The sequence below is a fragment of the Schistocerca nitens genome, chromosome 6 (genome assembly GCF_023898315.1).
Source record: "Schistocerca nitens isolate TAMUIC-IGC-003100 chromosome 6, iqSchNite1.1, whole genome shotgun sequence".
Taxonomy (NCBI): domain Eukaryota; kingdom Metazoa; phylum Arthropoda; class Insecta; order Orthoptera; family Acrididae; genus Schistocerca; species Schistocerca nitens.
In genome coordinates, this window is record NC_064619.1 from 288,253,978 (window position 1) to 288,268,504 (window position 14,527).

The following is a 14,527-nucleotide window of genomic DNA, read 5'->3' on the forward strand; positions in this document are numbered from 1 at the left end:
GCTGCATGTGATTTATCTTACTGTGTTATGCATTGTAGATACAGTTTTGTGAGTTTGCTGTCCATAACATTTATTCAGGCAACAAACCACAAACTACAGAAAAGGACAATCTGATAGTGTCGTGTCGGCAGACTTGCCAACACTACGCTCACTAATTGAAAGAGGCGGCCAAGATGCACGCGCTAACTCACGAAGGATGGAGTGAGGTCTGAAACAGGATACGTAATGAATGTTATAAAGAAAAGTACGTAGCTTCTAAAATACTTAACTTTAATCCATCCTTTGTATACATCGTTCTTGATGAGCCATCTGGAGATCGTGGCGATACAAGTGAGACTCTTTAGATACATGCAATGTTACAAATGGCGCCTTGCTAGGTCGTAGCCATGGACTTAGCTGAAGGCTATTCTAACAGTCTCTCGGCAAATGAGAGAAAGGCTTCGTCAGTGTAGTCTCTAGCAAAGTCGTCGTACAACTGGGGCGAGTGCTAGTCAGTCTCTCGAGACCTGCCTTGTGGTGGCGCTCGGTCTGCGATCCTGACAGTGGCGACACGCGGGTCCGACATGTACTAATGGACCGCGGCCGATTTAAGCTACCACCTAGCAAGTGTGGTGTCTGGCGGTGACACCACAGATAGGATCTGCTGCAGGCTGCAATTTCTGAACAAGATTCTCGAAGCCAACAGCAGAGCATTTTGCTAATCTGAAATGGATTTTTTTTTTTTTTTTTGCCTTGCAATATAACAGGAAATGATGTAGGCAGAAGTCCCAAATTTCCTCACACTCCTCAAAAGTGATGATAGGTACCTACTGTGGAGCTGGCACTGCTGCTTGCTTGTGTTCCTGCTCAAGAAGCTGCATCAGCTGCTCACTTTTGCTGGTAACACTATTGCATCTGTTTGCCCTGCTGTTTCATTTGTTGCTTACATAACTTCAGAAATTCTGAGTCCATGTTGTCACTGTTCGCACAGTAAGTTTAACATGGCCAGTATATTGTGTGGCAAGATAATGTCACGTAGAAGTGGTTGGAAGTAGTAGTGGTGTGGCTGTGAGTAGACAAACCATTGGAAGTGACAACAAAGCAGTAAATATGAGAGTCCAGAGTAGAGTGGCTACCAGCTAAATCACAATCAGCATAGGCCGAGTTCACATGTGCATCACATCCATGCTAGTCTATCCTGTGCGGTCCTCTTTGTCTCTGCATTACTACTGAAACCTACATCTGTTTGAACCTGCTTACTGTAATCAAGCCTTGGTCTCCCTCTACAATTTTTATCCCCTCATGCTGTCCTCCATTACTAAATTGACAGTCCGCAAAATTTCTATTTCTTCTCTATGAACTTTAATTCCCTTTCCAAATTTCTCCTCAGTTTTCCCTGCTACTTGCTAAGTGTTGTGAGTAACATTTGGGATTGTCTACAACCTTGTCTAATTTTTTCTCAACTTCTGCTCTCCTTTCACAACCTGTGACTCGTCTAACTGCCATCTAGTAACTTTACAAGTTGCACATAACCTTTCACTTTCTGTATTTTATCCTGCTGCCTTAAGAATTTCAACGAGTTTAGTCCATTTAACATTTTCACTAGAATTCTGCGTATAGAGAAATGATATAAATTGTAGATTTTGCTTTCTTCTGTCTCTCTTTACGATAAGTAAGAGGGATAAGTCTGAGTATCAGTATTGCTGTGCATGTCCGTACATACACTGACAGAAAAAAGTACCAACTCCAAGGAGGTGTTGTGTAAGATACATGAAAGTTGGCAGGTGTTTCTGCATCTGAAAGATGATGCATGTTCAAATTTTTCTCTAGGAGCATAAGATTGGCACTTGTAGTGCCACAATGAGAATGAAAATCAGATTTACTTTAAATACACGTTGTAATGGTCATGAGCATTAGTTGGATGTGCGAGTTGATGTTAGTCAAGAATGCCTTTAAGATGATGAAGACACCATTATCAGCAGCTCACTGAGTTTGAACGAGGTGATGTATTACGGGAATGAGGAGCCGGATTCCCCTTCCACAATACTGAAGAAAGACTTCGCAGGAATGTAGCCACTGTGTACGATTGCTGATAGCAGTGGTCACAGGAAGGCTTGGCCTGGACAGTCAAGTGGCACTACCGAGAGGGAAGACCATTATTTCTGGTATGTGGCTGTGGTGTGTTGTATGTGTTGTACTGCATCTGCAGCAGCAATTTGAGTAGCAGTTGTCACCACAATAACAAAGCAAATTGTTACAAATTGGTTACTTCAAGGACATCTCTGAGCCAGACACCCTGTAGCATGCATTCCACTAACCCCAAACCACCACCATTTGCGACTTCAGTGGCTCATGCAAGAGCTCATTGGAGGTTTGAGTGGAAGTCTGTTGTGTTTTCTGATGAAAGAGATTTCTGCCTCAGTGCCAGTGATGGCCATGTGTTTGTTTGAAGGCAGCCAGGTGAACACCTGTAACCAACATGTCTGAGGTCTAGACACATTGGACCTACACCTGGAGTTAGGGTCTGGGGTGCAGTTTTGTATAACAGCTGAATGACTCTCATGGGTATCCCACACACCCTGACTGCTAATTTGTACCTCATTCTGTTGATAACATATGCTATGCTGCCATTGATCAACAGCACTCCAAGGGGTGTTTTTCAACTGGATAACACTTGCCCACATACCACTGTTGTAACCCAACATGCTCTACAAACGGTTGAAATGTTCCCTTGACCTGCTCAATCACCAGTTTTGTCTCCAATCGAGTATGTGTAGGATGTCATCAGACACCATCTCACAAATTGACATCTGGCACCTATGTGACGCAATGCATGCTCATTGGCATGCTTGCATTCAACATTCTGGTGGTTCCATTGTTTATTAATGGGCCAGCATTTGACATTTGGAACGGTTTTTCTTGTGCTTACTTTAATCTGTGATCTCGCAGTGTTACTTACTTAATATGTCACGTGAACAGATGTATTCCCAAAAGACCATTATACTACATTAATTATTTTTTGGTAATGGAATTTTTTTCTGTCACTTTATTTCTTGAACTGATCTTCCCCAGTTCAACTTATACTGGCTTTTCCCATTCTTATATAAATAATTCATGTCGGCACTTTGCATCCATGATTTATTAAACTGATGTTTCAATAATATTCACACCAGTTAGTACCCGCTTTCCTTGGAATTGGCATTATTATTTCATTTTTTAAGTTCGAGGGTATTTCACCTGGTTCTTAACTCTTGCCCTCCCCTCCCCCCCATGAACCATGGACCTTGCCGTTGATGGGGAGGCTTCGTGCCTCAGCGATACAGACAGAAGTACTGTAGGTGCAACCACAACAGAGGGGTATCTGTTGAGAGGCCAGACAAATGTGTTGTTCCTGAAGAGGTTCAGAAGTTGCAGGGGCAAGTCTGGATGATTGGCTGATCTGCACTTACAACATCAACCAAAATGGCCTTGCTCTGCTGGTACTGTGAACGGGTGAAAGCAAGGGGAAACTACAGCTGTGATTTTTTCCCGAGGCCATGCAGCTTTACTGTATGATTAAATGATGATGGCATTCTCTTGCGTAAAACGTTCCGGAGGTAAAATAGTCCCCCATTCAGATCTCTGGGTGGAGACTGTTCAGGAGGACATCATTTTCAGGAGAAAGAAAACTGGCATTCTACATATTGGAGCGTGTAATGTCAGAACCCATAATTGGGCAGGTAGATTAGAAAATTTAAAAAGGGAAATGGATCAGTTAATGTTAGATATAGCGAGAATTAGTGAGGTTCGGTGGCACGTGGAACAAGCCATTTGGTCAGGTGAATACAGGATTATTAATACAAAGTCAAATAGGAGTAATGTAGGAGTAGGTTTAATAACGAATACAAAAATAGGAACGCAGGTAAGCTACTATGAACAGCATTGTGAATGCATTATTGTAGCCAAGGTAGACATGAAGCCCATGCCTAACATAGTAGTACAAGTTTATATTCCAAGTAGCTCTGCAGATGATGAAGATATTGAAGAAATGTATGATGCAATAAAAGGAATTATTCAGATTGTTAAGGGAGGCAAAAAATTCTATAGTCCTGGGGGACTGGAATTGATATTAGGAAAAGGAAGAGACAGAAAAGTAGTAGGTGAATATGGATTGGGGGTAAGGAATGAAAGAGGAAGCTGCCTGGTACAATTCTGCACAGACCATAACTTAATTGTTGCTAACACTTGGTTTAAGAATCATGAAAGAAGGTTGTATTTTTATATTTTCCCCTTTCATCAATTAAATTCAATATCTTGTGTGTTATCCAAGGATTTCTGTTGGGTATTTTTTTTTTCCTTTTTTTCTATTTGATCCTCTGCTACTGTCAATATTTTACCTTTCAACTTTACCAATTTATTTGCTATTGTATTCCTTTCCCCTGTTTCAGTCAGTTGTTGCCTAATGTTTAATATGTAACTTTCAACAACCTCTGGTTCTTTCAATTTATCCAGGTCCCATCCCAGTCCATATTCCCCTACAATGTTTCCTTTTATTGAATTCCAAATTTAAAAAGTAGATATTTTTGTGAGTACAAGCAGAATTTATATATACCTTAATCTTTTTTGAGGGTCTTAGTTAAAAGTTTGATTTCAGTTGCTTGTTATATGATGCTGTAATTATAAGAATATATTGTTTTTTTACATCTTCATCATCATCAAATATAATTTGAATGCTAGTACTGAATACATATTCTCAGCTAATTGATTTTTCAGGATAGTGTATTATGCAAACACTTCTCAATGTCCTTCAGGCATTACTCTACAGTGTCGCCTGCTGCTTGGTGCAAAAACGTGTACATACACATTCTGTTTCGACATACTTTACATTTTTGAGATGATATAACCCTTGAAAGACTTCACAAGTTGCCAAGAGTGTCATTGGAATAACAAGAACATGAGAAGAATAGACTGCTACTCACCACATTGAGGAGGCCCTGAGTCACAGACAGACACAATGAAAAGTAAAGTTTGCTGAACTTTCAGCTTTCAAAACAAAAATGTCCCTCTTCAGAAGCAGAAAACACACACACACACACACACACACACACAGGACAGAATAGGACTGCTAGATGTAGAGTCAGAAGGCTGTGTTACGGGGAGGAAGAAGGGGAGAGGAGAAATGTAGGAAAGCAGAAAAGAACAGTAGGTGCTGTGTTGGAATAAAAGGTATGCATAGTGCTGTAGTGTGGCAGGAAAGGCGGTGGAGGACAGGAGCCACTGAAGACTGAGGCTAGGGCAGTTACGATAACGAAGGATACAGTGTGTGGAGAGTTTCCACTTACGTAGTTTAGAAAAGCTGGTGTTGGTAGGAAGTGTCCCGATGGTGCAGGCTGTGAAGCAGTCACTGATGTGAAGCACATGTTGAGCAACTTGTTCAGCAACTTGGTGGTCCAGCTGCCTCTTGACTACCGTTTGGTGGTGGCCACTTATGCACACAGACAGCATGTTAGTTGTCATGCCCACATAAAAAGCAGCACAGTGGTTGCAGCTTAGTTTGCACATCAGGTGTCTGGTTTCACAAGTAGCCCTGTCTTTGAGGGGATAAGGGATGCCTATGACAGGACTGGAGAAGTGGTAGTGGGAGGATGTATGAGGATAGGTCTTGCATCTAGGTCTGTTACACGGATATGAGCCAAGAAATAAGGGATTGGGATCAGATGTGGAGTAGGGCTGGAAAAGGATTTCAGTGGTCAGCAGAATACCATTGTGAGAGGGGCGGGGAGGACAGCACTTACGATATTACTCAGTAGTCAAAACCCTGTTGGAAACTGATTCAGATGCTCCAGGCCTGAGTGGTACTGAGTCATGAGAACAGTGCTCCTTTATGGGTGGACATTGGTCATGTGGGGGGTGGCAGGTGACTAGAGGATCAAGGCATGAGAGATCTGGTTCTGGACAAGGTTGGGAGGTTAATTTCGGCCTGTGAAGGCCTCACTGAGGCTTTTAGCAAGTTTGGAGGGGAACTGCTCATCATTACAGGTGTGATGACTCTGGGTGGCTATGTTTTATGGAACGGTTTTTTGGTACGAAATAGGTGGCAGTTGTTGAAGTGAAGGTATTGATGATGGTTGGTATGTTTGTTACGGGTGGAGGTGCCAATGTAGCCATCTTTAAGGTGGAAGTCAACATGGAGAAAGGTAGCTTTTTGGATTCAAGAGAACCACTTGAACTGAGTGGAGAAGATTATTTTAGATTCTGTAGGAATGTGGATAGGATGTCCTCATCCTCACTTCAAATCACAAAGTTGTCATCAGTGAATCTGAATAAAGTTAGTGGTTTGGGATTTTAGGTTGTTAGGAAGGATTCCTCTAGATGGCCTATGAATAGGTTGTCATGATTTTGTTTGCAGATGATGCCTTCAAGGCAGAGGTAATTGTGGGTGAGGATATAGTTGTCATGTTGACCAGAAAGAAGGTTGTTGATTTGGAGTCAGTCGGGCATTGGGAAATGTAGTATTTAGTAGCAGCAAGGCCACGGGCATGGGGCATTTTGGTGTAGAGGAAGGTAGCATCGACAAAGAGCAGGGTGCAGGGTGGTAAAGGACATGATACTCTATAAAGTCAGTGGAGGAAATGATTGAGGTCTTTTATGCTGGAGGGTAGTTTATGGGTAATAGGCTGAAGGTGTTGGTCCATGAGGGCAGAGCAGAGATTCTCTCACTGGAGACACAATAATCAGCCACAATGGGGCATCCTGGGTGGCTGGGTTTGTAGATTTTAGGGAACTTGGAAGGTAGGAGTGCGGGGTCTGGTAAGTGTGAGTGGAGAGAGAGAGAGAGAGAGAGAGAGAGAGAGAGAGAGAGAGAGAGAATATATTCTGTAGATTCTCTTAAAGAGGGTAATAGGAGAAATGACCTTGAAGTATTACTTGGTTCTTTCAATTTGACGCCCGTTATTGATTTTCCTAATCGGGTGGTAAAGGATAGCAGCTCACTGATAGATAACTTCTTTATAGACCAAGATAAGTTTAACCAGATAAATGCTCAGCCTGTTGAGAATGGTCTTTCTGATCATGGTGCACAGCTAGTTACAATATATGACATAGCTCCATTCAGCAATACTAAACAGTCCTCCAAAGTAGTACGTTCAGTCAACGATTTAACAATTGCAAATTTCAGGGAAAGCCTACAGCAGTTAGACTGGGATGAGGTGTACCGTGAACCTGATGCCAATTTAAAATATAATTTATTTCATGACATTTTTGTAAATGCATTTGAAAACTGCTTCCCCAAGAAAATAGTTAAATATACTCGTAAGAAACTTTGTAACAAATCATGGCTTACTAAGGGTATAAAAATATCTTGTAACCGGAAAAGGGAAATGTATCTGACAGCAAGAAAGAGTAGTGACCCAGAAACTATCAAACATTATAAAAACTACTGTGTTATATTAAGTAAAGTTATTAAAAAATCCAGGAGTATGTGTATCATGTCTGAAATCAGCTACTCTGATAATAAAATTAAAACAATTTGGAATATTATTAAACGAGAAACAGGTCAACAAAGAGCAGAGGAAGACAGTATTACCATCAAATTGAATGAAAACTTTACGAACAAAAAGTCAGAAGTTGAAAATATTTTTAATAATCATTTTCTAAATGCTGTGGATATAGTAGGATCCAGGTGTTCATTAGAAGATGCTAGGCTGTTAATGGAAGAGGCCATACCTATGCAATTTGATACAATTGAAATCTCACCCACTTCTCCCTCTGAAATTAGGAAAATAATAAACTTGCTTAAAAGCAAAAACTCACATGGAATTGATGGCATTTCCAGCACAATACTAAAAGCTTGTTCTCAACAGATAAGTAAGATTCTCAGCCACCTGTGTAATAGCTCTCTGGAACAGGGCATTTTCCCTGATAGACTGAAATATGCTATTGTTATACCTTTGCATAAAAGGGGGGATAGATCTGATGTCAACAATTACCGTCCAATCTCCCTTCCAACAGCTTTATCCAAAATTTTTGAGAAAGTAATGTATTCAAGAGTAGCTTCACATATCTGTAAAAATGAAGTACTAACAAAATGTCAGTTTGGTTTCCAGAAAGGTTTTTCAACAGAAAATGCCATATATGCTTTCACCAGTCAAATTTTGAATGATATGAATAACCGAACACCACCCATTGGGATTTTTTGTGATCTCTCAAAGGCTTTTGATTGTGTAAATCATGAAATTCTGCTAGACAAGCTCAAGTATTGTGGCATGAGTGGGACAGTGCACAAATGGTTTAATTCGTACCTAACTGGAAGAGTGCAGAAAGTTGAAATAAGTAGTTCTCATAACATGCAAAGATCAGCACATTCCTCAAACTGGGGAACTATCAAGAATGGGGTTCCACAAGGGTCAGTCTTGGGTCCTTTGTTGTTCTTATTATATATTAATGACTTGCCATTCTATATTCATGAAGAGGCAAAGTTAGTTCTCTTTGCTGATGATACAAGTATAGTAATCACACCTGACAAACAAGAATTAACTGATGAAATTGCCAATACTGTATTTCAGAAAATTACTAAGTGGTTCCTTGTAAACGGACTCTCACTGAATTTTGATAAGACACAGTACATACAGTTCCGTACAGTGAATGGTATGACGCCATTAATAAATATAGACCTTAATCAGAAGCATATAGCTAAGGTAGAATATTCCAAATTTTTAGGTATGTCCATTGATGAGAGATTAAATTGGAAGAAACACATTGATGATCTGCTGAAACGTTTGAGTTCAGCTACTTATGCAATAAGGGTCATTGCAAATTTTGGTGATAAACATCTTAGTAAATTAGCTTACTACGCCTATTTTCACTCATTGCTTTCATATGGCATCATATTTTGGGGTAATTCATCACTGAGGAATAAAGTATTTATTGCACAAAAGCGTGTAATCAGAATAATAGCTGGAGTCCACCCAAGATCATCCTGCAGACATTTATTTAAGGATCTAGGGATATTCACAGTAGCTTCTCAGTATATATACTCTCTTATGAAATTTGTTATTAACAACCAAGCCCAATTCAAAAGTAATAGCAGTGTGCATAACTACAATACTAGGAGAAAGGATGATCTTCACTGTTCAAGATTAAATCTAACTTTGGCACAGAAAGGGGTGAATTATACTGGCACTAAAGTCTTTGGTCACTTACCAAATAGTATCAAAAGTCTGACAGATAACCAACAAGTATTTAAGAAGAAATTAAAAGAATTTCTGAATGACAACTCCTTCTACTCCATAGAGGAATTTTTAGATATAAATTAAGAAAAAAAATATTAAAAAAATAAAGAAAAACAAAAAAACACAAAAAAATAAAGTTGTTATATTAACTTAAGTATGTTGTTAAATTAACCTAATTATGTCATGTATTGGAAAATTCGACTCATTCCACATCATTACGAAATATCGTATTCATGATCCATGGAACTTGTATTAATCTAATCTAATCTATGGACGTAAGGATTTGAGGAGGGATGATGACCCTTTGGATTTCTGGAAGGGGGTCTTTGTAGCAGGATTTGTTGGTGGTACCTGAAAGCTAGCAGGGACCCTTTGCCAGATAGTCCCTGTGGTTCATATCCACAGTAGTGGAACCTTTGTTGGCAAATAGTATTATAAGGTTGGGATCAGTTTTTAGGTATTGGAGTATGGTTATTTCTGCAGATGTAAGGTTGTTTTCACATTGTGGTATTTGGGGATAATGGTGAGGATAGCCTTGATGTTAGGAAATTCTGGAAAGTTAACAAGGGTTGATTTGGGGCACGGGGGGTGGATCATGGATGGATGGAGGAACTCTCTCTCTCTCTCTCTCTCTCTCTCTCGCCTCGCCTCACGCCCCACCACTCCCCGCACTCCTACCTTCCATAAAGCCAACCAACAGAATGCCCCATCATGAACCAACACCTAGAGCTTATTACCTGTAACCTATCCTCCTGTATAAAAGACACCAAACATTTCCTGCACTGAATTTTCACAGTTCCTATTCCTCTACTACAGGCTCCCTGCTCATAACTGTTGATCCATTTCCCTCTATACTAATATCCCCAATGCCCGTGGACTTGCCGCTATTGAACACTACTTATCCCACCGTCAGAGTGACTCCAAACCTACACCCTCCTTCCTGGTCACAATCATATCTATATCCTCACTCACAGTTACCTCTCCTTTGAGGATATCATCTACAAACAAATCCCTGGTACAGCAATGTCAACCTATTCATGGACCATCAATAGGAATCCTTCCTAACCATCCAGAATCCCAAAGCCCCCATCTGGTTGAAATTTATTGATGACATCTTCTTGATCTGGATCGAGGGTGAGGACACCCAGTCTACATTCTTCTAAAACCTGAAAATCTTCTCCTCCATTCATTTCACGTGGACCTCCTCAACCCAACAAATCAGCTTCCATGGCATTGACCTCTACATTAGTACTTCCGTCCACGTGAAACGTAAAAGTCTCAAACAATACCTCCACTTCAACAACTTCCACCCATTCCAAACCAAGACGTCCCTTCCATGAAGCCTAGCGACCTGTGGCTGCGACATCTGCAGTGACAAGTAGTCGCTCTTTAAATATGCCAAAGGTCTCACTGAAGGCTTCACAGGCCGAAGTTACCCTACCAACCTAGCCCAGAAATGGATGTGTCATGCCTTGTCTCTCCAGTCACCTACCACCTGCGACATGCCCATTGTCCAGGGCAAGAAACACTCCTCTTGTGACCTAGTACCATCCAGAACTGAAGCAGCTGAATCACATTCTCCACCAGGGTTTTGACTACCTCTTGCCGTGCCCTGAAATGAGGAATACCTACCTTCTTTTGTCCCCACCCCTCCCACAGTGGTATTCCGCTGCCAACCAAATACACACAATATACCTGTCCATCCCTGCTCCCAACTCCTTGCTTCATGGCTCATAGCCCTGCAATAGACCTAGGTGCAAGACCTGTCGCAAACATCCGGTCCTGTATAGGCATCTCCTACCCCCATTAAAGACAGGGCAACCTGTGAAAGCAGTCATGTGATCTACACTCACTGTGCTGTTTTCTATATGGGCATGACAATTAACAAACTGTCTGTCTGCGTGGATGGCCACCACCGAACTGTGGCCAAGAGATACCTGGACTACCCAGTTGCTGAACAAGCTGCCCAACAAGATATGCTTCACTTCAGTGACTGCTTCACAGCCTGCACCGTCTGAGTCCTTTCTAACAACAGCAGCTTGTATGCAGTTGGAAATGCTCCCTACAGTGTATCCTTCTTTCTCGTAACTGCCCTGGCTTCACCCTTTCCTAGTCCCTATCCTCCAACACCTTTCCTGCTTCCACTTCGCCTCTATGCTCTCCTTTATACCACCTGCACCTACTAGTCTTTTTCCCTTTCTCTGCATCTCTTGTCTCCCTGTCTCTCCCACACAACACAGCCTCCTGCCTCTGCACCTGACAGCTCTATCCTGCTCTCTCTCACTTCAGCACATCCTCCCCCACCCCTACTGTACTATCCGTCCTCCACCCAATGTCGTATCCTTAGCCCCACATTCAGTCAGGATTGCAGCCCTTGTTAGACACAGGCAAAGCCTTCAGTCAGGCCTGAGTGCCCGTAGACAGGAACCGCGTGTGTGTGTGTGTGTTTTCTGGTTCTGAAGAACGAAGTTCTTGTTCGAAAGCTAAAAGTTCAGCAATCTTTTCATTGTGTCTACCTGTGCCTCAGTGCCTCCTCAGTGTGGTAAACAGCAGTCTATCCTTCTAATATTATTGTTATTTCATCCTAGACTTTCCACTGTTTAAGACTGTCATTGCATATTATGTGTGGAAATTATTAGTTCTGTCAGATGGAATATATATAATATAACAGCATCAAAGGGAATGTTCAAGGTGTTGCATTGGTTTTATACTGAAACATTAATTTAGGTTGAATATGAATTTCCATTGGTCTTTCTGAGAATACCTCTGTTGGCCCCCATGCTCATAGCTGTTGATATCCTACTTCAAAACAAACAATTGAAATTAAAATTTGATACAACCACATCAATAAAAACCATAACTGGTCCATAAATTTGGTCCAAAACCTAGCTTTAGTGCAGCTGCAGTGTGCACAGACTTCATGGGGAAAAAAGAAAAATTAGCTGCTATGCTTGTGTACAGAGATAGACTAGGCAGAAGTGAATTCTTGTCTCATAACATGGCTACAAATGGACACTACTATCAAGCTCCTTGTAGTTGTACCACTTGAAAATGAATAATCAGAACTTAGCTGAAAGGTCATGGGTTTTAAATGAAGTGATCCCACTCTTCACATACCCCTGTTGAGCTTACACTGTAGCAACTGTGTTGAGTGAAGAAATGAAAACTTAATTATTACATTTTATGTGTGCATTCATTCCTGTCTCCATAAATGATATACTGATGGATATGTCTGACTGTTTTGATCCTGCCAACTGTATGCTTTGTGTTGAAAAATCAAATTAAAGAATGCTAGGCAGAATCACTTGACTACTACACTGGAACTGTTATATAATAAAGTGTTAGATGTACTTTCCTTGCCTCAAAAGTTGTTATTGGTTGTGCTTTATTATTTATGTTTGAGTCTTTCAGAGCATGGCAATGTATTGTAAGACAGAGCAGTATTATTTACATTTACTGGACTGATAATTATTGGTAGTGAAGTGCTGTCAGGGAATGTCAGTTCGTAGTGTTTTGAAGTTACAATTTGATGTGTTTATTTAGTTTACCAGGAGCAGCCTCCATACGACCATCTGATGATACAGTATCCACACATTCTGGCAGTAAGTGGCAGGCACCAGTGATGAAGGGGAGATTCCAGAAGATGACTTGGCTGGGATCTGATCCCCCTCCACCGCCTCCACCAGCTGTCAAGACAAGGCCTTTCAAGAAATAGACTGATATGTGTAATGACGTCTTCTACATGTCTACACCTCTTAGACTTCCACATATTATTTATGCTGATGTAAATAATATTTTATACTGGTGGGAAATGCAGTACAAGTAGTGCTGTTTCAGCCTGTAAGACATCTGTATTCGTCCCACAATTTGTGAATATTTTATGACTCCTCAATAATTAAATAATAGATTTTTTATAAGGCAAATAGCTTTAAATTTCTCATGTTCAGGATATGAGGGTCAACTGCTAAACTAGTCATCATCCTTTGACTGAGATGGGCATTGTTTTCAGCAAACATATGCATGTTTCTGAGAAATGTATAAAAGACTGAATTTTGCTGCTAGTATATTCAGAACTATGATCCTATTTAATTTCTTCACTGATACAGTGGTTTTCTTTTACCAATTGTAATAGTATTTTCAGACCTTTGTCCAATCTCCCACTCTTAAACACCATTAACAACTTCCTTACAGATCAACCAAATAAACATGACTACCAACAAGTAATTATATTTTAACATTTTGACACTATTTCTTTATGAAATAATCCTGAGTTGTTATTGTCTTATGTTATTATCTTAAACATCATCATCATCATCATCATCAGATGTACCAATCCTGGTGAAAGTCACTGTTTACTTATTTCTCTAAACTTCTCAACACATTAAAAGTGGAATTATTAGATGATCTTGTAGATTTAAATGGCTGAAATATACACCAAGCAGCAAAGTAACATCAGGTTAACAATTTTGAATTTTGTTTCAAAGCATTATGTAAGTTTTAATATGAAATTTCAAACAGATATACATCCACAATAAAGCCCTGGAAACAGTAACTCTGTTTATTTTGAATATCAATCACTTCAAGAACTGGTTATGTTCTAGGAAACAAGTGGACCAATCTGTTTCTTCTTCTTCAAAGCTTGTGTCCACTGATAGTAGTTAGATAAGGGTGGCCATAAAAACCGTTGTATCTGAAAGAGATTTATTAAATCATGTAAATATACAAGACTGAATTCTTTCAGCTGGTTAGTGATTGATGATGAGTCAAATAGTGTATGTATTATCAAATACCTGTAAAGTCAAAAGTTAATTTGAGTAGTTTTAAACAGCTGGTATGGCACCTTGTAATTCAGAGTTCCCTATTCATGATCTCAACTCAAAAATAAATTAATTCAAGGTACAAGATTTTTCACTGAGTTGTTGTTAAAAATACAATTCACTTATATCTAGCTTCCATATGAATGGAAGATTCATTTTTACCATATGATGCTCATGCTATTCACCAGACCAATAAGATAAAATATTATTGTTCAAGAATCATTTTTAGATAAAACTGAAACATTTCATTATATTTAAATTAATTCTCCATATTTTATCATTTTTTTGTTCCTACCATTCAGTAACCTTTTCATTCATGTTTTGATTAATATATCTTTGTAATTCTCTTATTTCTCAGCTATAGTCTTACTTCTTCTCTTTCTTTTTTCTTGCATGCATAGAAAGTTCACAGAAATTACTTTCTAGTATCTGGACACAAGACAAATGTGGAGTGTGCATAATTATTGTTGCCCAACAGCTTCTATTGAAGTGCCCTCCCCCTGCCTCTCTCAGAAATTTAGA

General features: G+C 39.9%; 1 protein-coding gene across 1 annotated transcript in view; it reads left to right on the forward strand.

The window, feature by feature from the left end:
* Positions 1 to 14,129, forward strand: part of LOC126262293 (nucleoporin SEH1) — a 150,464-nt gene extending 136,335 nt beyond the window's left edge. Inside the window, exon 8 of the mRNA XM_049958820.1 lies at positions 12,732 to 14,129. Coding sequence (XP_049814777.1) covers positions 12,732 to 12,903 — 172 coding nt within the window. The 3' untranslated portion in view covers positions 12,904 to 14,129. The remainder of the gene's footprint in view (positions 1 to 12,731) is intronic.
* Positions 14,130 to 14,527: the final 398 nt, after the last annotated feature.